This window comes from Onthophagus taurus, chromosome 2 (assembly GCF_036711975.1).
Source record: "Onthophagus taurus isolate NC chromosome 2, IU_Otau_3.0, whole genome shotgun sequence".
Classification (NCBI taxonomy): domain Eukaryota; kingdom Metazoa; phylum Arthropoda; class Insecta; order Coleoptera; family Scarabaeidae; genus Onthophagus; species Onthophagus taurus.
In genome coordinates this window covers 2751506-2777969 of record NC_091967.1, presented here as the reverse complement: position 1 = coordinate 2777969, position 26464 = coordinate 2751506, and the positions used below count along the sequence as shown (strand labels likewise).

Genomic DNA, 26464 nt, shown 5'->3' with positions numbered 1-26464 from the left:
AACGTGAGCCCACTTTTAATAAAATAAAGGTGTTATGAAAGAAAATAATGCACATTAAACATTTTTCAGTATCTAATTAACGAAGAAAAGCAAGTTATATTGTATCACACCAAAATATATACATTACATTTTTGTATAAAATTGCAAATCCTACATTAAATGTGTAATTTGAGTAAGGCACATCAACATTAATATTTTAAGCCTAGTTTTATAAACGTTTAATGAGAGATTTATAAAACCAGGCCTTAAAATGTTTACTTTTTTATTAATAAATTGTATTATGGCCATATTATATGAAAAGTTATGGCACTTTATGATGGCTTTTTAAATTTATTAAAATTAAATTTAACTTACAATTAATTATTATAATCACATAAACGACAAGGAACAACGTTTGCTTAATTAAAAGTGTCCACATTAAATTAATTAATAATTTGTACTAAATATGATGTTAATTAATAGTCATTTTTATGTAAATTTGTATTAATTTGGACACTTAAGATCTAATTTAAAAATACTTAAAATTAAAACAAATAATATATAGAATAGTTGACCCCTTCTGATTGTCCATTTCATTTCCAAATCTTTTAAAATTAGTAAAAAGCATCTTAGTAAAATAAAATTACTTCCTATTTATCTCACATAATACCCATAAAATTAAAAAAAAATTAACTTTGGTAACCCCAACATTTAAAAAAACAAACTGGCACAAAAATATAAAAAAAATTTGTTTATAACTCGTCTTTACTTTCATTTGCAATAATACCGGAATCTTCGGTATCACTAATATAACCTTTTTCGCCTGTGTAATGAGTGGGAAAGACCAATAACGGAGCAACAGAAAACGCGATTAAATCTCGTTTTGGGAAATGAATTTTCCACTTCTCCGTCGGATGTTTATCGAATAAAATCGGTAAATATTCATCGACGGGTAATAATCTCGATAAAGGATCGGCGTCCAATAATTTTTTGGCCCCTTGAAAACTAAGAACGTAACCCAACGTCCAATATGAGTAACCCACTTTTACGAGATATTTAGAACCGGGTATCCATGGTTCGTCTACATCTTGGAGACGTTTCCTTCCAAAATAACTAACAAAAAGAAGATGTAAATTACAAAAAAATTGTTTTAAACATTTTAATACTTACACTAAATCCCAATTACCAAGTTCTTTTAATTCCTGCATTAAGTTAATAACTTTAGGTCGAAAAAATGGTTCAAAACGGATATCATCTTCAAGAACTAACACTGATTGGTAATTATTTTCGACTATCTATAAAGAAAAACGCGAAGATTAAAAAATATTAAATAAATAAATAATTACTTCTTTCCAAATTTGATAATGACTTAAAAAGCATCCGATTTCACCAAAAGTCATTGGCCTATAACATAAAAATTTAATAAAACTATTTAATACAGTAATAAATTTAAGTTACCTCTTATGATATGGATCGGAATAATTAGGCAAAAATGAAATACGCTTTAAGGCAGTTTCATTTAACGCCCTGAAACATTAAACCAAAAACCATAATAAATCCCCCATAAAAATTAAATCCAATTAATTTTTTTTTAATTTCTTACTTTCCATCGACGGCATCCAAAACGCTAACGTCCAATCCCAACTCGTCAAAACAATGCATCATTCGTTTCCTTCGTTCCGGTCTCCTTCTCAAATTAATCATATAAATTTTATCAAAACCCAAAGTATCCTTTTCCGGAATTGACGTAAACTCCTCAAGCAATTCGTTCACAAATAAAGGTTCTCCATAACTCAAAACTTCTAATTTAATATTTTTTAATTGATGATAATCATAAATTAATGTATCAAATTCTTCTAATGGTGTTGTTAAGAACCCAAATTGGTATTCGTTGCAAAGATGCATTTCAATACCACTTTTATTAGCGCTTATTGCGAATGTTATGATATCATCGTGAGGTCCGTTGTAATTCTTTAAGTTTTCTTGGACGTAAGTTAATCGATCCGATTCGTGATTACGTAAATCGATTAAAACGCAAGTATGCACCATAGGAACATGAAAACAACCTTGTTTTTCACGATTATAAACTGGCTTATATTCGTCCGTTCGTAAATAATAATAATCTTCGGTCATTCCATACCAAAAGTTGGAATACAGACCATCCGAACGTAACATTGGGGCTACAATTTGAAGATTTTTCGAGACTAGATAAAGCAAAGTATCAGGGTTTGTTAGAAAAACATCACAATCAATAGCTAGTAGATAATCGGCCCATATATTCCTTGCATGATTTAAAGCATCTTCTCGTAATGATATAACATGATCAAAACGAAATTGTGACCAATGTGATGGACCCGATTCATCAGTGTAACTCTCATCGTCTATAATTTTTAAATCAACTGAATGATATAAAGTATCAATGGAATTTACCCATTTTTGTAAAATTTCTGCTGTTTTATCTATGTTATGATCACTTCGAATTCTGTAAAAAGAATTCATTAATTAAGAATCATTAATTATGAAACTACCATGCACTTGCATTGTCCCACATCAAAGGCAACATAGCTTAAAAGTACAGGCATTGGGTAGTTTTGAAAAGTAAAAGTTTTGCTTGGAAAAGGTGACGTCCTTATGATAACTTCGTCTTCAGACGTACGGCTAAACCCGAAACTTTCTAGTTCTAAGTCTGGTGTTAGTTCTAGTTTTACACAAGTACTATTACTATGTAGAATTAACACCCGTTAATTAGCCGTCTTTAGAGACATGCGGAACTAACACTATACCTAGAACTAGAATCATTTGGGTTTAGACGCACGTCTCTTAAGATGGCTAAACCCGAATGATTCTAATTCTTGGTCTAGCGCTGCATAACCATTAAAACTAGCTACTTCAGACAACATAGTAATGTTTTTTGCTAACTAGCGCTACCGAATGTTTCTAATTCTAGGTCTATTGTTAGGTCTAGTGCTAGTGTTAGTCTAGTTTTATTTGTTATTCAGCACTAGATTATTGTATAGTTTTATTGAGCTATAACGGACACTGCGTTCCGGGTATTGAGGTTTTACTGTAATATCAAATTAAATTGATATGTTGCATTTTATGAGGGACAAAGTAAGTACTTACATAGGTACGCCTTAGTTTCTATGGAAATATATTTTAGTATATTGCATCTTAAGTGAAATTCACTGTATTATTGTATATTTTCAATGCATATTTCAAATATTTATTGACATTGACATCTTTAAAATAAAAGAAGAAGAAAGTGAAGTTAGTTAACTAATGTATGTAGTTAACAGGTTTCAATTAATATTAACTGAAAACTAATAATTAATAATAAACCAATTTCAAATTCAAAATTTAATATCGCAAATAAATTAATAATATAAGAAGAATATTATTAAATGTCATTATTAAATTTCTAAGTTTGACTTGTGAAAGCAGCAATGCCAACCTCAAAAATGTAACCTTAATGTTTACACTAATTGTAAGTAAAATACAATGTTTTAATTTAAAAGTTTTGATTATAATAATAAAAATAACATTACATTCAAAAATTGAATTATTATTAATTAAATTTTCAAATCTTAAAAGTATTATAAGCCAATGAGGTGTCAGATATAATTATCTAATGGGCGTGGTCACACCTGCACGTGTAATATGATAGAAAAACTATGAAAATCAATAAATATTCATAATAAATCGAATTATTTTAATACAAACCTTAAAGAAATCCGATTCTTTGGATAATGTAACCTTTCAAGTAAAGATAAAAAGTAAGGCAACGTGTGGGCTTTATTTCTTGCTAAAACGCTTATTAAAACCGTCGGTAACTTAACCTCAATCGATTCGACCGAAAAAATCGAAAAATAAAATAAAATTATTATCCGAAATTTTCGTAGCCCCCACATAATTAATATATTATGTTCTTGTTATTTATAACTACTCATAAAGCGGCACTTAACACATTTTCGAACGCTAGTAACGTAGGAATAAAAACAAGTAGGCTTGGAAATTTTAATGCTTCAAGGTTTTGTTGACATTTCTTTTTTGGCGGGAAATCCAAATTAAAATTTTTTTTTGTATAAAGTTTATTAGTTAATTTCTTTTTGATCATTAGAAACATCTTGAGTTAACAATTTTTTCTTTTTTTGTGCGTAACTTAATTTTTCTTTAATAAATTCTAAATTCATGATACCCAAGTCACCGCTATAACGATTTTTGGCGATTTGTATAAATTTTTTACCCCGCAACATGTTTAAACGTTGATCTTGGATGATGAGAACGTTATCGGCTTCTTGCGTCGCTTTCGCCCCGCCAAATATAGAACTTGTCGTTAAATCTTCGGAAACTTTTTCTTTTCTGGGGTGTATTACTAAAGTTACGTGACAATTTTTTTTTGTCGCGAAATTTCTAACTGCGGCTACGATTAAATCTTGTTTCCAAAAGCGGTCCATCGTTTTTGAATCTTCAGTCATTCCCATCATAAATTGGAGATTATCGATTATTACGTGTGATATATCGTGAACGTATGTTGCATGTTCAACAGCCTATAATTAAAAATGTTAGGTTATAAAAGAAAGAAATTTCGTTTTTTTTACCTCCATAACAATTTTAATTGATTGTTGACCATGGAATGTCATAAAATAAACTGGTAATTTTTCGAATTTGTCTGCCCAAAAATCAAATTGATCGAGGTGTTCATCCAGTTGTATTCCAGCGTATTGTTGCAACATTGTCCTAGCTAATCGGGCGTTTCTAATTTCAAAACTACCCCATAAAGTATTTACCTTTATAATCGAATTTCAATGTAAAGATAAAAGTTTGGAAGAAAATGTAAAGAACTTACACCTTGCATAGCTAAATCTAATGAATATTCACTGATAAAGGTCGTTTTTCCGCATCCCGTGGGTCCAGTTAATATCGTCAGTTCACCTTTACGATGTCCTTTTAATATTTTATTTAACGTCGGAAATCGTTTCCATTTAACTCCTTGAACCTGAAGTTTAAGGTATAAAAGCATTTATTTTAAAATATAGTTTCACAATCATTCAAATGGTTGGTGGTGGCTCAGTAGTTAGGTCGTTCGCACATTGAGCAATACGAAATCACTCCAGTATCGCTTTTAATGTAAGTGAATGGAAATCCACAAACGGAGCGATATGAGAGCAATCTGTTGGCGATACTGAAGATGCATGAAGTGGATGAATGTTGCTTATATTTCCTGTAAATATGGAGGCGTTTAGAGAGAGTGCAGAAGGATGTACCCGATGGGGCCTAGGTGTTGTATGCGGAAGCATACCCTCCCCTTTACATACATACACATACATGGAGGCGTTTAACGTAAAATTTGTAGGGTGTGTGGAACAACATCGCTTTTTATACGATTTTACGTTACTTTACCAGGTATGTAACAAAACATATATGTTTATTTGTAAATGGTAAGTAAATAACATTATTAAAAATATTATAATAAGTAGTAGATGGAATAATTTGTTAGCTCTTTATAACTTATAACATATTTAATTTTACATAAAATATTTCCGTTGCCATGGAAGAGATGCTTGCGGCTTTAAAAGATAACTTGCCAAATAGTTTCTAACCTCAAACCCTGCTGATGCACCATTCACCATGCTTACAGTAGAAGCCACACAGGGAGGAATGTTAGGAGGAAACAATTTCAATGTTTTCTTCTTCGTTTCGAAATGTGTATTGACATCCCTCTCTTTTGCGTATGAGGTTGTGGTAACATTAACTTTGGTAACATCTCTGCTACGTATGGGTGTGTTTAGCATTTGAAGAGGAAGTAATGTATATAAAAATTCTAAAAGAACAGAGGAAATTGTCCCTGAAACTGAAACTATTGAACGTCCCGAATCTGAGGATGATGACTTTTTGTCTCCCTATCTATCACCACTATTACTACTAACTCCAACATCTCTGGCATCTACATCTTTAGCACCACAACATTCTGTCGGAAATCAGCAAGCAGCCTGATAATACTGAACGAGAACTGCCCGAAATTCTTCCGACTGCTAGAAAACAATGTAGTAAAAAAAGAAAATCCTGTATTTCTGAAAACGATGTCGATAAAGTAGTCGCAGAATATTACGTTGCGAAAAAAAATCACTTGGATCTAAAGACGGAAAGAAAGAGGGACTTTTAGACTTTTTCAACAGCATTGTGCCCGACATCTTGCCACTGACTGATGCTCAAATAAGATTGTTCAAGCGAAGAACTCTCGTTTTAATTGATGAGATAATAAGTAATAGTGTTAGATAATGATTGCAGCCCTAGTTACTCTTCTATTCCTCAAAGATTTCCATCAGAAATAGCGCCCCTCTCGTCCAAGTAATGAATATAATCCTTCTTTAACTGCTGAACCTCAACTAGAAACGAACGCTTTTCAGTACCGTCAGTTATAATCCTAATTGAAAAAATCGCAATTTGAAAGTTTTTTATATAAATATCTATATTGTATAAAAAGGCTTGTTTTGATCTCTGAAATATATGAGTGTTTTGACAAAACAGCATTACCTTAATGTAATTAAAATCCTTTCTTCAGTAGTGACACATTCCCTCATGTAGAATGCAAGGCATTTGTATCACATTCTTGCAGTTGCCACGAACAACCCACATCTTATGTTTCGCTCGTTATAAGGATGAACCCAATACTTTCTTTTGTTTCATTGCGTTCTTCTGTTTCTTCTGTACCGATACAAATACAACATTTCTTCGTCGCTTGATGCACTCGACATTTTTACGCAATAGGACGCACAAGTTGACTGTTTAAAATGCTCCCCTAGTTCCTCAGATCACCAATTTTACCAATATCACAAGTATCGCCAACATCGCTTTTACTGCTTTCGTATAGCCCAGTGTGCGGAGGCCTTTAAACCATATTTTCCATATGTTTATTGAACTATGGTTATGTAACGATAGACCAAGAATTAGAATTTAGCCGTCTTAAGAGACGTATGGCTAAACCCAAATGTTTCTAGTTCTAGGTCTAATGTTAGTTCTAGTGACAATGCAAAACTAGAACTAACACTAAACGTACAATTAGAAACATTCGGATTTAGCCGCACGTCTCTCAAGACGGCTAAACCCGAATGTTTCTAATTGTACGTTTAGTGTTAGTTCTAGTAATAGTGCTAATGCAAAACTAGACCTAGAACCAGAAACATTCGAGTTTAGCCATACGTCTCTTAAGACGGTCCAAAAACTCAGGGTTATCATAAGGACGTCACCTTTTTCAAAGCAAAACTTTTCCTCTGCAAAACTACTCAATGCCTGTACTATTAAGCTATGTTGCATTTCATGTAGAACAGTGCAAGTGCATAGTAGTTTCATAACTATGGTTACTGCATTCATATATTGCGTGTTATATGAAATTCCCAGTAAAAATGAAAACATAGAAATGACAATTCTCCAATGACTTCATAGCAAGGCCTATGCGGGGGGGATAGATTCATAACAATAGCGTTCATAGGGAGTTGGGTAACCTTATACAGTATGTTTACTCAAAGGACCTTGGTCGTAATCACCCACGTGATTCACACAAGGTTGAATGCAGGGTTGATGAGCTTTGCTCCACCTTACTTTGAGGGGGTCAGCGAGGGAGTGGTATCTTTGAGCGGCACCTGACAGGGGCGAACCCGCACTGGTGTCTATGCTCAGCACGCCTGGTGGAGGGGCGTGGCAGTCTGGAAGCGAAATCAGCCAAAAATCGAGATACGCTCGTATAATACCTCAGACCTCTTAGAGGAGAATGTACAAGGGTCCCACTGGGGCGTAGGTGCCGCGTATAGAATATGCACTCCCTGTACCATATATACATACATACATAGTTGGTAAAAGGGTATCAGAATCAGCATGGAATGCTGATTAGTAGGCTACACAAAGCCATAACACAATCAACTCAAGACATTATACAAACCGTACTTTATCAATATTTTGTAGATCAGAAAACACATCTTCACGCAAACTAGAAAATGTTGTTATCGATTTATGTACAATTGGTTGTGCTGAACTAATAATGGCTTTAAAATCTTGTTCAGGAGCTAAATGAGGTAGTTGGTGTTGATCTGTTGGTCTAAAATATATATTCCCATTAAAAAAAAAATCTGAATCATATAATTCAAATTAACCGTATAAAAAGGCATCGTTTTTCGCCAAGTTTCTTAGCAAAAGTCCTCGCAGAATCCCATGATTCCACATCATTTCCAAACCAAAGTATCAACTTATTAAATCTTTCTAAGCTTGTCAAAACAAACTGTGAGATATTAATTAAGCCATTTGGAAGACAAATTACATTAACTGATGGTTTATGATTAACAAGAATTAAGAAATCTGGAACGTTTGCAACAACTACCGCGGTTTCTTTCGGTCTTAATTTAGCGTATAAAATGCCTGTACACGTTTGACTAGGTTCAACTTTGTATTTATTTGAGATTACATTTAATACTTTGTAACCGACCGTTTCTTGGTCTGCATTATCCAATTGGAAGTATAAATTTTCATGTTTATTATCGATACGAATATTGATTGTATCTAAAATTTTATTAGATACTTGCTGAAAAATAAATTAAATTAATAATTGGTTTATTAATGAGTTATTTCTTACAGGTAATTTAAAAGATTCAAAAATATTCAAAAAATCACTTTGTGAAAGTGATTTTATATCATTCGTATTGGTTTGTATTTTTTCCAAATAATCCTTTATTTTATCTTGCTCACAACATGCACCTAAAGTCACAAAATCCTTCCTGTTCAATGCATTTAATTTTTTTCTCTTACTATTTATATTTTTTTTTAAACCCTCCTCGAGTGTTCCCCATTCTCCACTTAATTTACATTTTGTACATATAAAAAAACCTAGAAATTAAATAAATTGTTATTGGTGTTATAGGTATTACAATACAAGACATAACCTCAACTTCTGTTTAATACTTAAATACCTGTAATTTTATTTATGTAAAGATGTCTTTTAGTATCAACATTACACACTGAACATTTAGCCAAATAACATGTATAACCTTCCTCAAACGATACATTATTTCCATTTAACACTTTCTTTATTTCACTTGAGGTTATGTGAGGCGTATCATCGAGAGCTATGTTGTTTATATTTCGATAAAAGATTCCAGGGATTTGTTGCAAACGCAACTTTGAAATTGACTTAGTTTTAATAAATAGTTGTTTGAAAAACATAACTTAAGATATTTAAAAGTTGTAAATATAACCTTCATTTAGATATTTGAGAAAAAACAAATTAACCTTAAAAGAAACCAAACCATGCCGGGTAATGTCAAAAATGATTTAAAAATGTCAACATTCTATAAACAAACTTAAGAAAGAAAAATCCAACATTTGTTAGAAATATAATTTAAATTCGCTTAAAATTAATATTTAAATATTATATTATCAAATAAAAACCATTAAAATATAATAAAATAAAAATTATTAATTGAGTTGATTTCAATATCTTTAAAAAGTTAAGTTGGTAGCTACATATATTGACATTTTGACGTATAACCTAAAAACTTTTGTAGTTCTTTATACCATGTGATTTTCATCAAAAGTAAAAATGGTACGACATAATAATCAATTACCGCATAATTTACCCCAACTACAAAATTTAATAAAAAGAGATCCTATCTCTTACAAAGAAGAATTTCTTCAACAATACCAGCACTTTCAAAACACAGTGGCAGTTTTTGAGTTTTCCCCACAACTTCCCAACAAAACCTTGGAAGAATCTTCAATGTTCATCGCGCAAGTCGCTCAATGTTATCCCGAAGAATTAAGAAACTTTCCCCAACAACTTATCTCTTTATTAGAAAAACATGGCACTGTTTTGGATAGTCAGGTTCGAATGCAAATTTGTAAAGCGTTGATTTTATTGAGAAACAAGTTTTTATTGGAAGCAATCGATGTATTTACCGTATTTTTTAAGTTATTACATTGCCAAGATAAGGCATTGAGATCATTTTTAGAAACCCATATCATAACAGATATTAAAAATACTAATGCAAAGAAGAAAAATGCTAAATTAAACACTGCTCTACAGAATTTTATGTTTACAATGTTAAAAGATTCAAATACAAAAGCGGCTAAAATGTCCATTGATATTATGATTGAGTTATACAAAAAGAATGTTTGGAACGATACAAAAACGGTTAACGTTTTAGCTTCTGCATGTTTGTCTAAAATCACTAAAGTTATGGTTGCATGTTTAAAGTTTTTTCTTGGAAAAGATGAAGAAGAAAAATCAGATGATTCTGATTCGGAAGAAGAAATAAACCCAAAAGAAGTCATGATGGCGAATAAATTTAATAAAAAAACTCGAAAGCGTGGTAAACAACTTGATAAAGTCAAAAAACTCGCTGTAAAACAAAAAAAGAAGAAAAGTCGAGCCCCAATTTTTAATTTTTCAGCTTTAATGTTAGTTCATGACCCTCAAGGGATGGCAGAAAAATTATTTAAACAATTAGAATCATCAAATCAACGTTTTGAGGTTAAATTAATGATGTTAGATGTTATTTCTAGACTAATAGGTCTCCACCATTTATTTTTATTGAATTATTACCCATATTTACAAAGATTTATGCAACCACATCAACGAGAAGTAACAAGAATCCTTCAATTCGCCGCACAAGCCACTCATAGTTTAGTTCCCCCTGATGTTTTAGAACCACTTCTAAAAACGATTGCAAATAATTTCATAACAGAAAGAAATTCTTCTGATGTTATGGCAATTGGATTAAACGCAGTCAGAGAGATTTGTGCGCGATGTTTATTTGCTATGAATGAGGATTTATTACAAGATTTAATTCAATATCGAGTATATAAAGAACGCTCCGTCATGATGGCCGCCGCCTCTTTATTACAATTATATAAATTAAATAAACCAGAAATGTTACGAAAAAAAGATAGAGGGAGACCAACAGAAGCCATTGGAGAATTAGTTCCAACGAGTTATGGAGAAATTAACGTCAAAGATTACGTCCCAGGGGCTGAGGTGCTTTTATTAGAAGATAAAAAAGGGGATGATATTGAAATTAATTCAGATTCAGACTCAAATGATGATGAATGGGTGGATGTTAATGGTTCTGATGATGAAATTGGAGAAGAAGAAGACTCAGATGATGATTTAGACGAAAATAATGGTGATGATGATGATGAAAAAGTTGTAAAAGATGCGAAAAGTGTTAATAAGAAATTAACAAAAGAAGAAATTTTGAATCGAAAAAAAGAAATGGCACAAAAAGCCACTTTAGAAAGGATTTTAACAGACGAAGACTTCAAACGAATTGAAATTGCTAATATTCGCAAACAAATTCAACCAACCTCTAAAGGGTTAAAAAGGAAATTAGAAGAAACAGGAACCGAATCATCAGATTTGGTAAAATTGGGTGACATTGAAAATATTTATAAGAAACGAAAACACGATAAACAAGCAAGAATTGACAGTGTTAGGGCAGGACAACAAGGGCGTGAAAAATATGGTTATAAAGATAATAGGTTGAATATTCATTGTTCAAAAACTAATCGCGAAAAAAGGAAAACCAAAAACTTTATGATGGTTAAACATAAAAGTAAAGCGAAGGTCAAGAGGAGTTTTAAAGATAAACAAATTGCGTTAAGAAATCATTTATTAAAAGTTAAAAGAATGAAATGATGTTGTGGGGAATTAATAAAAAAATTTACAAACTTATTATTTTGTATTAATTTTATAACAAACTCATATAAATTAAACAATATAAATATACAGGGTGATTCATATAAGAACTGACACAGAGCTGGGATATGTAGAGGACAATAAATTAAGATGATTTAACGCAGGCCTTTAAAGTTGGCACTTAAAATTTTTAAAAGTTTAACATTTTTGTAATACATTAAGCTAGAAAAACCAAATTTGGTATACGTTATGAGTGTGCCAAGGGTATTAATTGGTAGCAAATTGAACTCAATTGAGGCATTTCAAAGGGTTGATTAAGGGTGAATTTTCACAGATTCTTTTAACCTTTTGGCAAATTTAATACATTACTACATCATTTCATGTGGAATTTAATTCTAAAACTTTTTTTACTCTTATTATTTTTTAAAAAAATTTGTCGTTTTCATAAAAAACTTAAATAAGTAAAGACACGTATTTCGTAATGTTACTTAAAATAAGCGAAAATTCAGTAGTCGGCTATGAAATTTTATGTCAAAGTTGACAAATAGGTTATAAAGTTATTTGACATCAAGGTTTTATAACCTATTTGTCAAGTTTGACGTACAATTTCAAATTAACGAAATACGTGTCTTTAGTTATTTGAGTTTTTTATGAAAACGCCAATGTTTTTTAAATACACTATCTTCTCAATATATTATATTGAACACCACATTCACATTCCATCGATATTTTAAATCCTAATCCACGAACACTGGATTCATCAAAACTAATTTGTTTTTTACATATTTTACAGATAACCAATTCCGAAATTGAGGTAAATACATATAAAAATTCAATAATTCGGTAGCCATGAGTTAGGTTCACTACAATTTCTTCGTCTCTAGTTACCGCTAATTTCGCAGCTAAAAATTTTTGATCAAACAAGTTCGATGTTGAACTTGTTTCTGAAGAAGGTTGCAACATGGCATCCAAAACGTCAAACATTTTTTCAAAAAACCCACGGCTTAACCCGAAAGTTGTTAGTTCTAGTTTTAGTTTAACCCTTTGTGTCCCGACGGTACTTTAAAGTACCGGTAATTTTAAACACTCATTTTAAACTGTAGTTATCTATTCGGCGCATTTAGAGCTGTCTGTACTTTCTACTATACAAGTGTATACAAGAAATAATCTGTATAAAAAACGTCGCAATCCGCATTGTAAGATTTTTAGGTACACTTTAAACTTATTCATCCAGATGTGAGGTTAGAAGTTTAGTGAAAAGTGGTGCTGTTGAATTTTGTTGTTCAAGAAGGTATTTCTTTGATAAATGGTTATTAGGTGTGATTTCAACTTTTTTTTTCTCTATATTTTTCTAATCCAACCCAACAATTATTATACATCATTTTAAAGAGAAAGCTTTGAGCTTTAATTTAAAATAAGTTGCATTCCTTAATTTCAATAAATACGGCTTACAGGAATTTTTAAATTAGCATCTTTTTAACATTTTTAGGTTATTCGAAAATGTAAGTTTTATTTCAACTTTTTTTTTCTCTATATTTTTCCAATCCAACCCAACAATTATTATACATCATTTTAAAGACAAAGCTTTGAGCTTTAATTTAAAATAAGTTGCATTCCTTAATTTCAATAAATACGGCTTACAGGAATTTTTAAATTAGCATCTTTTTTGACACTCTTAGGTTATACGAAAATGTAAGTTTTATTTCAACTTTTTTTTTCTCTATATTTTTCTAATCCAACCCAACAATTATTATACATCATTTTAAAGAGAAAGCTTTGAGCTTTAATTTAAAATAAGTTTCATTCCTTAATTTCAATAAATACGGCTTACAGGAATTTTTAAATTAGCATCTTTTTTGACACTCTTAGGTTATACGAAAATGTAAGTTTTATTTCAACTTTTTTTTTCTCTATATTTTTCTAATCCAACCCAACAATTATTATACATCATTTTAAAGAGAAAGCTTTGAGCTTTAATTTAAAATAAGTTTCATTCCTTAATTTTAATAAATACGGCTTACAGGAATTTTTAAATTAGCATCTTTTTTGACACTCTTAGGTTATACGAAAATGTAAGTTTTATTTCAACTTTTTTTTTCTCTGTATTTTTCTAATCCAACCCAACAATTATTATACATCATTTTAAAGAGAAAGCTTTGAGCTTTAATTTAAAATAAGTTTCATTCCTTAATTTCAATAAATACGGCTTACAGGAATTTTTAAATTAGCATCTTTTTTGACACTCTTAGGTTATACGAAAATGTAAGTTTTATTTCAACTTTTTTTTTCTCTATATTTTTCTAATCCAACCCAACAATTATTATACATCATTTTAAAGAGAAAGCTTTGAGCTTTAATTTAAAATAAGTTTCATTCCTTAATTTCAATAAATACGGCTTACAGGAATTTTTAAATTAGCATCTTTTTTGACACTCTTAGGTTATACGAAAATGTAAGTTTTATTTCAACTTTTTTTTTCTCTATATTTTTCCAATCCAACCCAACAATTATTATACATCATTTTAAAGACAAAGCTTTGAGCTTTAATTTAAAATAAGTTTCATTCCTTAATTTCAATAAATACGGCTTACAGGAATTTTTAAATTAGCATCTTTTTAACATTTTTAGGTTATTCGAAAATGTAAGTTTTGTTTCAAAATTTTTTTTCTCTATATTTTTCCAATCCAACCCAACAATTATTATACATCATTTTAAAGAGAAAGCTTTGAGCTTTAATTTAAAATAAGTTTTATTCCTTAATTTCAATAAAAATGGCTTCCAGGAATTTTTAAATTAGCATCTTTTTTGGCACTCTTAGGTTATACGAAAATGTGTTTTATTTCAACATTTTTTTAAAATATTTTTCCAATCCAACCCAACAATTATTATACATCATTTTAAAGAGAAAGCTTTGAGCTTTAATATAGAATAAGTCTCATTCCTTAATTTCCATAAATACGGCTTACAGGAATTTTTAAATTAGCATCTTTTTAACATTTTTAGGTTATTCGAAAATGTAAGTTTTGTTTCAAAATTTTTTTTCTCTATATTTTTCCAATCCAACCCAACAATTATTATACATCATTTTAAAAAGAAAGCTTTGAGCTTTAATTTACAATAAGTCTCATTCTTTAATTTCAATAAATACGGCTTCCAGGAATTTTTAAATTAGCATCTTTTTTTAGGTTATACGAAAATGTTAGTTTTAACTCAATACTCTTTTTCTCAATATTTTTTTAATTCAACCCATCGATTGTTATAGATCGATTTAAACAGAAAGCTTCAAGCTTCAATTTAAAATAAGGTTTATTTCTTATTTTCAATAAACACGGTTTCCAGGAATTTTTGAATTAGCATTTTTTTTGACACTTAGCTATGCGAAAATAGGGGGATTGCATATTTTGCTAAAATTTTATTTCAAAGGCCTTTACTGAGTGTATTTTGATAGCGTTTTAATTCTGTCTGATTCTGTCACAAAGTTTCAAAATGTTTGACTTCTTGGGACACAAAGGGTTAAAGATGTTCAATGTTTTAAAAATTTAAGACCCAACTTTCAAGGCCTATAACTCCTCAGGGGTACAACTTAGTATAGAGATTAAATCATCTTAATTTATTGTCATCATATATAGTCCCTGCTCTGTGTCGGTTCTTATGTAAATCACTCTGTATATACAAAAGAGAAACATGTTTAGTAATATGCAGTTTACATTACTCAGATGACTCAGAACAATATTGAAATTCAATAATCAGTCTAACATTACAATGTTATAAAAATTGTAATTAAATCTATGTATATAGTCTAGTCATTTATCAATATTGTTCAAGATAAAAAATTGATTGGATTATATCATAAATGATTTTTTTTTTTCATTTTACGATTAAATAAATAATAAAAATGATAAACCAGTTGATTAGTAGCAATATTAATTTCAAACTATTCGACGTGTTTTTATAAGCGGGTTCTTAATTATTTGGTAAAAACTTCGACCTTTATTTATATTTGAACCTGTTTTCGATTGAATTACGTGGACGAGTCGCTCAAATCTTTTAAATCGCAAAGGTTAAAATGTGTTAACGTGTAAATTAATTTGAAACGTTAAAAGTTTTGCAAGCGTGCAAAAAAATGTGTACTTTGCACGATTAAATAGAAAGAAACGAATTAAAAACCAAGCCCAATCGTATCAAAGTGCTCTAAATACTCAACATTGAATCTAATAAATTTACATTGGACTTGAAACCTTCGGTTTTATAGGTTATGTTATAATTTTCCTGGTTAAAGAAACGGGTTTAAGAAAATCAAAATAAACATGTTGGATTTCAAGATTAATCGCAAAATGCTTTATATGAAGCTACATTACTTTTTTTGGAACGCCGGTAATTATTAGATTTAATAAAAAAAGTTTGTTTAAAAATTTTGAGGTTATGTCTCTTGACATTTTAATACTTAAAAAAATTATTTAAATTAAAATATATTCTACATTTTCTTTAATTTTAACAGGAACAGCACCAATTGTACCTTTTTTATCAATATATGCAAGACAATTAGGTATTTCGAGTACTATCGTAGGTGTAATGTACACTGTAATGACAATAATGGGGATGTTAGCGAAGCCACTTTTTGGGGCAATTGCAGATCGTTATCGGTGTCAAAAAATGATTTTTCTAACTTTTATTTTGGTTACTGCAGCAGCTTTTCTTGCCACCTATCATTCACCTTCGATTGCTGTTGAAAGACCGATGCATTTAGCTTGTGATCAATCTTACGCATTCTTAGACACCTGCAATGCAAACAATACATGTACAGTTGAAGAATTATTACTTGAAGTTGGTGAAAATGGATCTATTCAATGTGATGTAAAGAGATATACCTTTTTAAAAAAATAATTTTTGGTTAAAACGATTTTTTTTGTAGATTAATTGTGAAATGAAACCGGAATATTATAAAACAGTCTGTGAAGGTTGGAAAGTGGATAAGTACTGTGGTGAACAAAGTGGAGATCATTTAGAATTTTCTGTAATCTTGCCAATACAGCATTTTCAACATATGGGGAGCTGTTTATATTTTAAAATTCAACATGCCATATTTGACAATAAACAGTATTATCCAAATTGTGTTGATGCTGCACATCATATTTCAACAATGTGTGATGTGAAATGCAATGAGTTTCTTCTTAATGAAATTTTAAAGCAACCTACTGTTGAGAATAACGAATTTTATCATACTTACGAATTTTGGTTGGTATTTTTATTCATGATTATTGGTTGGGTTGGACAAGCAATTGTTGTTAGTGTTACCGATGCTGTGTGTTTCGCTATGTTAGGTTAGTATAACAATCAAAACTCATATTCAATAACTTGAAATATCTTGATAACTTTTATTTTAGAGAATCAACCAAATAAATATGGTGTACAAAGATCGTTTGGAGCTTTAGGATGGGGAGTATTCTCGATAATATCCGGTTTTATGATTGATACCTCAAGTTCTGGAACGTCAAAATATTATTTACCAGTTTTCTATCTTGGGGCGTCACTTCTTATCGTCGATTTTATAATTTCATTGAATATTAAGGTAAATAAAACGAATCAGCTAGTTTATTTTAATCTATATAATTATTTTTAGTACACCCAAAAGGAAATGACAACCAGAATCTTCCATGATGTCGCACTTTTATTCAAAAACATACGAATAATAATTTTTGTAGTATTTTGTATTTTCGTTGGAATGTGTACAGGTTTAATTTGGAACTTTTTCTTTTGGTTAATAGAGGATCTCGCGAAATCACAAGGTTGCGGCTACATGGAATGGATTAAAACACTTGAGGGTTTAATAATGGGTGTGCAATGCCTTCTTGGAGAATTACCATTTTTCTTTGTATCCGGTTCCATTTTAAAACGTATTGGTCACGTTCACGCAATGACTGTAATTTTATGTGTTATGGGAATTAGATTTGTCTTATATTCAGTAATAAGCAATCCTTGGTACTTTTTACCCATTGAATTATTAAATGGGGTTACTTACGGGTTATTTTACGCTGCTATGGCATCTTATGCTAGTATAGTAGCACCACCTGGGACAGAAACCACAATGCAGGTAAAATTATGTTTATTTTAAAAGGTTTTTAATATACAAATTTGATTATTTTATGTTAGGGTTTATTTGGTGCTGTTTTCGAGGGCGTCGGAGTCTCATTAGGTAGTTTGCTTGGTGGTCAACTCTTGGAAGAAGTTGGGGGAGTATGGACGTTTAGGATTTTTGGAATATCATCGTTATCTTTATGTGTAGTGCACGCTGCACTTCAATTCATTATGAGGAAATCTCCGCAAGGTAAAGAGTAGATTTAGGGCAAAGGGATTATTTCTCATTAATTTGTTTTTAACTTTATGGTGAGAATATATTGTAAATAGTATGTGTTTGTATTAGCTTTAAATTTTGGTATTAAGAACGGTAGTTTATTTGGGTAGTTTGTACAGAGTTGTTTAGTACATATTTTTGTTGCAATTTTGTAGAAATAATAAAAGTTAATATTTTCTTTATCTTAAAAATAATGAAAAAATTTCTATAAATCGAAGCTTATAATGTTAACGTTTTATTGAAACATTTTTTTATGTATTTTATAATAACAAAAAAACTTATTACTTTTATCATATGGTAACTGTCAAATATGACATTTCAACATCAACTTACGACGTTTACCAACCTTAAAGATTTTATATCAACTTTAATTCGACTTGGAAATGTTAATATCGATATTTTAATTATTTAAATAATAAATTTGACATTTCAACATCAACTTACGACGTTTATCAAACATAAAGATTGTACATCAACTTGAACTTGACGTGGAAATATTAATATCCATGTTTTAATTATTTAAATAATAAATTTGACCTTTCAATGACAAGTAACTGTCAAAGATGACGTTTCAGTATCGACTTATCACGTTTATCAAACTTATACTTTCTACATAAATTTGAGACCGACTTGGAAATGTTAATATCGATGTTTTAATTATTTAAATAATTAATTTGACTTTTCAATGTCAAGTAACTATCAAATATGACGTTTCAGCATCGACTTATCACGTTTACCAAACTTAAAGATTTTATATCAACTTTAATTCGACTTGGAAATGTTAATATCGATGTTTTAATTATTTAAATAATAAATTTGACGTTTCAACATCAACTTACGACGTTTATCAAACTTAAAGATTCTACATCAACTTGAACTTGACGTGGAAATGTTAATATCCATGTTTTAATTATTTAAATAATAAATTTGACCTTTTAATGACAAGCAACTGTCAAAGATGACGTTTCAGCATCGACTTATCACGTTTACCAAACTTAAAGATTTTATATCAACTTTAATTCGACTTGGAAATGTTAATATCGATGTTTTAATTATTTAAATAATTAATTTGACTTTTCAATGTCAAGTAACTGTCAAATATGACATTTCAACATCAACTTACGACGTTTACCAACCTTAAAGATTTTATATCAACTTTAATTCGACTTGGAAATGTTAATATCGATATTTTAATTATTTAAATAATAAATTTGACATTTCAACATCAACTTACGACGTTTATCAAACTTAAAGATTCTACATCAACTTGAACTTGACGTGGAAATGTTAATATCCATGTTTTAATTATTTAAATAATAAATTTGACCTTTTAATGACAAGCAACTGTCAAAGATGACGTTTCAGCATCGACTTATCACGTTTACCAAACTTAAAGATTTTATATCAACTTTAATTCGACTTGGAAATGTTAATATCGATATTTTAATTATTTAAATAATTAATTTGACTTTTCAATGTCAAGTAACTGTCAAATATGACATTTTAACATCAACTTACGATTTTCACCAACCTTAAAGATTTTATATCAACTTTAATTCGACTTAGAAATTTTAATATCGATGTTTTAATTATTTAAATAATAAATTTGACATTTCAACATCAACTTACGACGTTTATCAAACTTAAAGATTCTACATTAACTTGAACTTGACGTGGAAATGTTAATATCCATATTTTAATTATTTAAATAATAAATTTGACCTTTTAATGACAAGCAACTGTCAAATATGACGTTTTAGCATCGACTTATCACGTTTACCAAACTTAAAGATTTTATATCAACTTTAATTCGACTTGGAAATGATAATATCGATGTTTTAATTATTTAAATAATAAATTTGACGTTTCAACATCAACTTATGACGTTTACCAAACTTATATTTTCTACATAAATTTGAGACCGACTTGGAAATGTTAATATCGATGTTTTAAATAATAAATTTGAGTTTTCTATGACAAATAACTGTCAAATATGACGTTTCAGCATCGACTTATCACGTTTACCAAACTTAAAGATTTTATATCAACTTTAATTCGACTTGGAAATGTTAATATCGATGTTTTAATTATTTAAATAATAAATTTGAATTTTCAATGTCAAGTAACTGTCAAATATGACGTTTGCTAAACTTAAAGCTTCTTTATCAATATGAACTCAATAATAAGTAATACTTTTAAAGAAATTAAATTTGGTTGTTTTTCAAGTTTCAAACTAAACCCTGCAATAAAGTTAGCGTCATTAGATTAGATAATATGAATAATACAAAAAAATATAGATTTCACTTTTTATTTTTTTTATTTCAGTAACTAGCGAACTTAAAAACTTTGATACTCCATAAATCGCGTAAGAAAATGAGGATATGTTGTTTTAAGGAATTGTATACATTTCTAATTATCTTAATTGTCTTTATATTTACTTACCTTCGTTTTTTTTTAATTATATGTTCGTTTGCTTATTGATGAAATTGTTTTTTCTATTTAATCGTTTTTATTTTATTATCTTAAATTTGTATTTTTAGATTCGGAGGTTCAATACGCAGCTCCTCTGGACGCCATCAACATTATAAATGGCCAATGGAAGTCTTGAAGGTGGTATTTTTTTATATTTATTTTTATAATAAAATCGAATTTATTTTTAAAGAAATTGCTTTTGTATATATGTTATATATTAATTGTATCATGACAGTGTACAAAAATAATTTCTTTATTTATTATTATTAATTTTTCTTAATGAGAGGTAGAAAGAACAACAAGAAAATTAATTTTTATTATTAACCGTACAAAATTAAACAATACTAAAGACGTACATTAAGAAAGATAAATTTGCACTTACCTTTATCATTATGTACATGTACTTCAACGTCTTGTCTACTTAAAAATGAATCGGTTATGTTAGACTATTTTATTGCTATATTTTAAAGTTGTTATCTTATCATCTAAGTTGTTAAAGTATAATTTATTAGCTCTCGATTTATTATGATCTTAACTTATAAAATGACAAAAGTGGAATTGTGATAATGATTATGTTGTCTAATCAGATTGTGATGGACGACTTTGATAATGTTTACAATAGGAAATAACAATGTGACAAAAAATTATTAAAATTCCTTATTAAAATTTTTGTTCACACTTTACTTGTATTAAATATATTGTTACTTATTGCCTTTTCAGTATTCACCGTTTTTTTCTGCTAAATCAACTACTTTTTTTGTAATTTAGGATCAAAATGTAAAGATTTTCATTGTTAAAAATGTTGATAAAATATGAAATTTTAATACTAATTTTTATTAATAACCCAACCGAAACCAGTTTTCCCAATTTTTTTTTACTTAAAATAAAAACATATACTTACGTATTAACTCAAAATAATTAATTGTTATCTTTTCACAACAACTCTTACGTACTTAATGAGTATTCGAAGCATTAATAAGAACCAGTTTCGCAGTTTTACCACGTTTTACATTACTTCCAAGGTTTAAAAGCAATTATACAAGTTGTTTTGTTCAAAAATAAAGGAATACAATAGAAAAATTTATATTAACATGGTACTGAATCTGTATTTTTTTTTATTTTGTTAACTAGTGTTAATTGAGAATGATTTCGTAAAGAGAAAGCATGTGTGGTTTTTGATTTATAGTTTGCGAAAGAACTGTCAAGGTCAAATATGTACATTTTTAATGAAAATAGAAAGCTTTAGGAAGTTTAATAATCTTTTTAATTACATATGTTATCTACATAGCTAATACATCTTTAATCTTAAGTTTATAATCTTAATAACACTATAATATTGATATTTCTTTACTATTTTATGTATGTATGTAACCAAATATACACTTACATATTCAAGCGCCATCTTACATATTTATTAAAAATACATTTTAAATGTTTCATTCGAAGTAGAAGCTATTTTTTGTGATTTGTATATATGTAAAAAACAAGAAGCATTTTAATTTGATTACAAATTCATTTTAGAGCCGCATATATCAAAATGCTCTTACATTATAGAAAATTTCATGAATTTGACATTTATTTGTCAACTGTCAAACTGCTACTGTCAAACTAAATAAATTATTTTCAAACTAAACTCACTAATTCCCTATCTAATATTGTTATTATTTATTTTGCCCCCTCATTTTATTTTATATAAACGCTGGCAATGAATGCTTTCATTGCAAATAGCCGAATGATTCAAATTTTTAAATCACCACTTTATACTTTGCTTTCGAATTGAGTAAATGACACGCTTGCTTTAAAAAGCTTTGCGGCTTTTCCACCTTGATACCTATATAATTATGTAATATCTATTTATAAAAAAATATTATTATATTATATAAACCTTTTAATACTTATTTTATTAAATAAATTATTATTTTTGAAATAGAACACATTGCGCATGTTCGTCACCTCCCCGGTTAAAACACCATTTGAATCAACAACTGAGTTACACATGTGTTCAAGTTCAACCTATCGCTAGTAGTCTAATTTTCACTAAACTCATTCGAGTTTATCTCTATATTCCAAGTGACCGTGTTAAGAGTTTATCAATATTTAAAAATGTCCGATTTGTTACAAAAAGTACGTTTCAAAAATTAAATAGTGACCGTTACATTGTAGGAGGCCTTCAATGTTGCATTAAATTATGATTTATATTATATTTCAATACGAATTTTTTTATAGTTTGTTACCGATGGATATGCGGTTATGGAAGGATTTCTTACAAACGAAGAAGTGGATGCTTTAAAACAAGAATCAGAAAAATTAATTGAATCGATGCCTGAAAAATCGCAAAGATCAACTTTTAGTTCTGCTGAATCAACACAGGTTTGACTGATCAAATTTATCACTATTTACTCTAAATTTATCTAAAATTCACAGAATAAAAATAAGTACTTTCTGGAAAGTGCGGATAAAATCAGTTATTTCTACGAAACGGGAGCTATCGGGAGCGATGGAGAACTTCTAGTTCCTGAAAACAAAGCTCTAAATAAAATCGGACATGCTCTTCACGAATTAAACGATGTTTTCAGAGCCATAACTTTAGATGTTCGAGTAAAGGAAACTTGTTTTCAATTGGGGTTTCAAGATCCTGTGATACCTCAAAGCATGTACATTTTTAAGAATCCAGGAATTGGCAGCGTTGGTGAGTTTTTTAGGAAACGCCTACATTTTTATTCGCGAATTTTTGGTAATGCATATATTTACTGGGTGACTCAGCGGAAAGGTTTCAGTTTAGAAAGGTTGGCGTTCAGTTGAATGAAAAATTAAAAATAGATTGCGTTTGGTGTGGTGTTTTAAATGGTTCAAGATGTTTGCCCAAAAATTGTTGGCTTCTTTTAATCAATTGTTATGAAAAATTATCTATTTTCTATTAATAGATTTATAAAAATTTTTTTATTAGTTATTCCCCATCAAGATGCTTCATATCTTTACACAGAACCAACGAAAATAATCGGTTTTTGGATAGCCCTTGACGATGCAACCGTAGAAAATGGATGTTTACGTTTTATAAAAGGTTCTCATAAAAGCGGTGTACACAGAAGGTATTTAAGAAATCCGGATGAATCATCAGAAGATTTTTTGATTTACGATAAACCAGCGCCGTTTTACCAAATGAGTTCTTTCATTCCAGTCCCAGTACCAAAAGGTATCCTCTTTATAATTTATGAAATAATTTTAAAACTAAATATTTTATGAATTAATTTTCTTATAGGGTCTTGCATTTTGATTGATGGTCAGGTGGTTCATTTTAGCGAAGCAAATCGATCGGGAAAGTCGCGACATGCTTATACTTTCCATGTTATCGAAAATCAGAACACGAAATATTCTAAGGAAAATTGGTTACAATATCCTGAAGATAAATCTTTTATGCAATTGTATAAAAATTAATTGTTAATACTAATTAAAAGTAAACGTTTTTATTCAATTAATTTGAATTATTTTTTTGAAGTTGACGTTTTAATATAATCGTGGCTCCATCTATCATTTATAATCTTCTATTAGTAAATTTTACTAACATTCAATCATAGAAAATAGCTTCGTAGAAATGCTACTCTAAACAAAAACTTCGTATTAAAAACATCGACGTATCATATATATAACTCATATCAAATATATAACTTTTATGTCGATGACTAAAAATTGAACGCATGTGGCGCCATCTGTTGGGTATATTTTGGAATTATTCAGCTAAAAACCGAACCACTAGAATACAGGTTGGATTGGGTTTATATATAAAAGCTCCAACCACAGAATAACTGTTTGGAGCCACTATATGGCTTCAATTAACGTTCCGATTTGTTGGGAATTCCTCAGATGTTCAGATTTATTATTATTATTGTTATTTGAATATCACTGCATCATTTGTGAGATTGCATCTGACGAGCTTCCAAGCAGTTATAGCGTTAGCTGAAACAAAGCTATAATGTCAATTATAATCTAATTATTTAATCATACCATTATTACTTTATTATACTCTTACCGAAAAATCACTTTAAAATGACGTTTTCATCTGTCATTCTGAACAAACTTCAACTTTTAAAATTTTAACACAAATAACACGAATTGGAATCTATACTTTTTAAATTAAAAGAATAATACTGGTAATAATTGTTATTGCTGTCTCTCATCATTCCCACTATTAATAATAAAATTGTTAGTTTAATTAAATTATTTCAGTATAGACGCTAATGCCATCTTACGATGGGATTTCGACATACAATCAGTCCCAAGTTCTCCTATCAAAGATCCCTGGGGCTGCATCCAATAGATGTCGCAACAAAATCGTTTTCTAAATACAATTTGAGGTTAGGAAAGCGTCTTGTTTTACATCTTTAATTATTATTCAGTTGATAAATAATAACCCAAAATGGCCAATGGGCCTATAGCTGAACGAAATAGAGGTATAACAAAATAAATTTAGCGTTATTTTAAGTAAATAATTCCTTAACCTCTCATTTTAGATGCTACAATCTATGTTGGTGGTTTAGACGATAAAGTGACTGAATCTTTGATGTGGGAATTATTCGTACAAGCAGGGCCTTTAGGTATATATTAAATAAATTGGTTTAATAAATTTGATGTAATTTCGTTTTAGTTAATGTGCACATGCCTAAAGATCGTGTTACAATGATGCATCAAGGATATGGCTTTGTTGAGTTTATGGGGGAAGAAGATGCTGATTATGCCATAAAAATAATGAATATGATTAAATTATATGGCAAACCGATTCGGGTGAATAAGGCCTCGGCACATCAAAAAAACTTGGATGTCGGGGCCAATATATTTATAGGAAATTTAGATCCCGAGGTTGATGAAAAATTACTTTATGATACATTCTCGGCTTTTGGGGTTATTTTACAGACACCCAAAGTAATTTATTAGTTATATTTAAATTAATTCTTATAGTAAATTTAATTTGCTTTTTTTATTTTTAGATAATGAGAGATCCTGAAACAGGAAACTCAAAAGGTTTTGCATTTATAAACTTTGCAAGTTTTGAGGCATCAGATGCATCGATCGAAGCTATGAATGGCCAATATTTATGTAATCGGCCAATTTCTGTATCATATGCTTTTAAAAAGGATGCAAAAGGAGAACGGCATGGCTCAGCAGCTGAACGACTTTTAGCTGCTCAAAATCCTTTATCTCAAGCAGATCGGCCCCATCAACTTTTTGCGGATGCTCCTCCTATGGGAATGATGCCCCCTGGAATGGCTATGGCGCCTCCGCCACCACCTGTTATGCTAGCTGGGATGATGCCGCCCCCTCCTCCAACTCCAGCAAATATGCAACCGCCACCACCACCTCCTGTTCCACCACCAACAGCTTTTCCAGCAGGAATTCCCCCACCTCCTCTACCCCCAGTCCAACCTCCACTTCCTCCAGGTGCCCCTCCCGCGCCACCAACTTCCAATACTCAACCCCCATTACCCCCCATGCCATCTTCTGGACAACCTGGAAGTGGTGCTCCTCCTTTACCCCCAAAAATGTTACCTCCATGGCAAGCAGGTACTGGATTATCTTTAGCTCCAGGTCCCCCAACAGGTGTACCACCATTTCAAGGGGGATTACCACCACCACCACCTCCAGGGCGCCCACCACCACCTAATTGGAGACCACCCCCACCAAATTTTGCAGGGGCTAGACCTCCATTTCCACCAAGAGGTCCACCTCCACCACCACCAAGTAATATGGAGGGCATAACAAATTTTACTGAGAATAATTGGTGAATTAAAATAATTAAATGTTGGATCAATTTTGAATTGATTTTGTAATAAAAGTAACTAACTATCATTAACTGCTTTTAAATCATCTCTTCTGGTTTATTAGTCAAAAGTTATAATTAAAGAATATGAAAAATCCTTTGAAACAACTCCAAAAAAACCCATTCATTCATTTCAACTTAACCATTTTTTTTATTTGACGTAAAAAAA

General features: G+C 30.1%; 6 protein-coding genes and 2 long non-coding RNA genes across 8 annotated transcripts; 4 read left to right on the top strand and 4 right to left on the bottom strand.

Annotated features, from left to right (window-relative positions):
- Positions 1-59: 59 nt before the first annotated feature.
- On the bottom strand, positions 60-3974 carry LOC111415140 (glycosyltransferase 25 family member). Its single transcript, XM_023046682.2, has 6 exons — positions 3700-3974; positions 1583-2461; positions 1438-1506; positions 1326-1383; positions 1150-1274; positions 60-1092 (listed from the first exon to the last, which is right to left on the bottom strand). Exons 1-6 carry the CDS (start codon positions 3885-3887, stop codon positions 732-734), a joined length of 1680 nt encoding a protein of 559 aa, XP_022902450.2. The 5' UTR covers positions 3888-3974; the 3' UTR covers positions 60-731.
- Positions 3975-4044: 70 nt separating this feature from the next.
- Positions 4045-9293, bottom strand: LOC111415155 (mitochondrial DNA helicase). The gene is made up of 7 exons (XM_023046699.2): positions 8937-9293; positions 8603-8853; positions 8127-8551; positions 7921-8071; positions 4826-4975; positions 4578-4766; positions 4045-4526 (listed from the first exon to the last, which is right to left on the bottom strand). Exons 1-7 carry the CDS (start codon positions 9187-9189, stop codon positions 4071-4073), a joined length of 1875 nt encoding a protein of 624 aa, XP_022902467.2. The 5' UTR covers positions 9190-9293; the 3' UTR covers positions 4045-4070.
- On the bottom strand, positions 5450-7912 carry LOC111415142 (uncharacterized). Its single transcript, XR_002706353.2, has 2 exons — positions 6514-7912; positions 5450-6365 (listed from the first exon to the last, which is right to left on the bottom strand). It is a non-coding gene; the product is annotated as an uncharacterized lncRNA (long non-coding RNA).
- Positions 9294-9485: 192 nt separating the features above from the next.
- On the top strand, positions 9486-11695 carry LOC111415146 (SDA1 domain containing protein Mys45A). The gene has a single exon (XM_023046687.2). The coding sequence runs from the start codon at positions 9566-9568 to the stop codon at positions 11657-11659; it is 2094 nt and encodes a 697-aa protein (XP_022902455.2). The 5' UTR covers positions 9486-9565; the 3' UTR covers positions 11660-11695.
- A 3888-nt stretch (positions 11696-15583) lies between these two features.
- On the top strand, positions 15584-21307 carry LOC111415141 (Sugar baby). Its single transcript, XM_023046683.2, has 7 exons — positions 15584-16033; positions 16158-16513; positions 16572-16980; positions 17044-17228; positions 17280-17750; positions 17810-17984; positions 20552-21307. Exons 1-7 carry the CDS (start codon positions 15967-15969, stop codon positions 20617-20619), a joined length of 1731 nt encoding a protein of 576 aa, XP_022902451.2. The 5' UTR covers positions 15584-15966; the 3' UTR covers positions 20620-21307.
- A 1140-nt stretch (positions 21308-22447) lies between these two features.
- On the top strand, positions 22448-23959 carry LOC111415157 (phytanoyl-CoA dioxygenase domain-containing protein 1-like). The gene is made up of 5 exons (XM_023046701.2): positions 22448-22607; positions 22710-22853; positions 22908-23172; positions 23431-23676; positions 23743-23959. Exons 1-5 carry the CDS (start codon positions 22587-22589, stop codon positions 23916-23918), a joined length of 852 nt encoding a protein of 283 aa, XP_022902469.1. The 5' UTR covers positions 22448-22586; the 3' UTR covers positions 23919-23959.
- Positions 23541-24789, bottom strand: LOC139428897 (uncharacterized). Its single transcript, XR_011639562.1, has 2 exons — positions 24511-24789; positions 23541-24448 (listed from the first exon to the last, which is right to left on the bottom strand). It is a non-coding gene; the product is annotated as an uncharacterized lncRNA (long non-coding RNA).
- A 9-nt stretch (positions 24790-24798) lies between these two features.
- Positions 24799-26324, top strand: LOC111415138 (Spliceosomal protein on the X). The gene is made up of 4 exons (XM_023046680.2): positions 24799-24931; positions 24992-25075; positions 25126-25400; positions 25466-26324. The coding sequence occupies exons 1-4, from the start codon at positions 24898-24900 to the stop codon at positions 26258-26260; spliced, it is 1188 nt and encodes a 395-aa protein (XP_022902448.1). The 5' UTR covers positions 24799-24897; the 3' UTR covers positions 26261-26324.
- The last annotated feature ends 140 nt before the right edge of the window (positions 26325-26464 follow it).

Excerpts from the sequence above, each read along its gene's own strand:
- LOC111415141 (XM_023046683.2), top strand. The coding sequence starts at position 15,967 with ATGTTGGATTTCAAGATTAATCGCAAAATGCTTTATATGAAGCTACAT. Across the intron at positions 16,514-16,571 it reads ATGGATCTATTCAATGTGAT|ATTAATTGTGAAATGAAACC; the intron begins GTAAAGAGATAT and ends TTTTTTTTGTAG. Across the intron at positions 17,751-17,809 it reads GGACAGAAACCACAATGCAG|GGTTTATTTGGTGCTGTTTT; the intron begins GTAAAATTATGT and ends ATTTTATGTTAG.
- LOC111415155 (XM_023046699.2), bottom strand. The coding sequence starts at position 9,189 with ATGTTTTTCAAACAACTATTTATTAAAACTAAGTCAATTTCAAAGTTG. Across the intron at positions 8,854-8,936 it reads TTACATAAATAAAATTACAG|GTTTTTTTATATGTACAAAA; the intron begins GTATTTAAGTAT and ends TTTAATTTCTAG. Across the intron at positions 8,072-8,126 it reads AAACGATGCCTTTTTATACG|ACCAACAGATCAACACCAAC; the intron begins GTTAATTTGAAT and ends TATATATTTTAG.
- LOC111415140 (XM_023046682.2), bottom strand. The coding sequence starts at position 3,887 with ATGTGGGGGCTACGAAAATTTCGGATAATAATTTTATTTTATTTTTCG. Across the intron at positions 2,462-3,699 it reads AAGAATCGGATTTCTTTAAG|AATTCGAAGTGATCATAACA; the intron begins GTTTGTATTAAA and ends TTCTTTTTACAG. Across the intron at positions 1,384-1,437 it reads TCCGATCCATATCATAAGAG|GCCAATGACTTTTGGTGAAA; the intron begins GTAACTTAAATT and ends TTTATGTTATAG.
- LOC111415157 (XM_023046701.2), top strand. The coding sequence starts at position 22,587 with ATGTCCGATTTGTTACAAAAA. Across the intron at positions 22,854-22,907 it reads GTTCTGCTGAATCAACACAG|AATAAAAATAAGTACTTTCT; the intron begins GTTTGACTGATC and ends TAAAATTCACAG. Across the intron at positions 23,173-23,430 it reads TCCAGGAATTGGCAGCGTTG|TTATTCCCCATCAAGATGCT; the intron begins GTGAGTTTTTTA and ends TTTTTTTATTAG.
- LOC111415138 (XM_023046680.2), top strand. The coding sequence starts at position 24,898 with ATGGCCAATGGGCCTATAGCTGAACGAAATAGAG. Across the intron at positions 25,076-25,125 it reads CGTACAAGCAGGGCCTTTAG|TTAATGTGCACATGCCTAAA; the intron begins GTATATATTAAA and ends ATTTCGTTTTAG. Across the intron at positions 25,401-25,465 it reads TTATTTTACAGACACCCAAA|ATAATGAGAGATCCTGAAAC; the intron begins GTAATTTATTAG and ends TTTTATTTTTAG.
- LOC111415146 (XM_023046687.2), top strand. The coding sequence starts at position 9,566 with ATGGTACGACATAATAATCAATTACCGCATAATTTACCCCAACTACAA.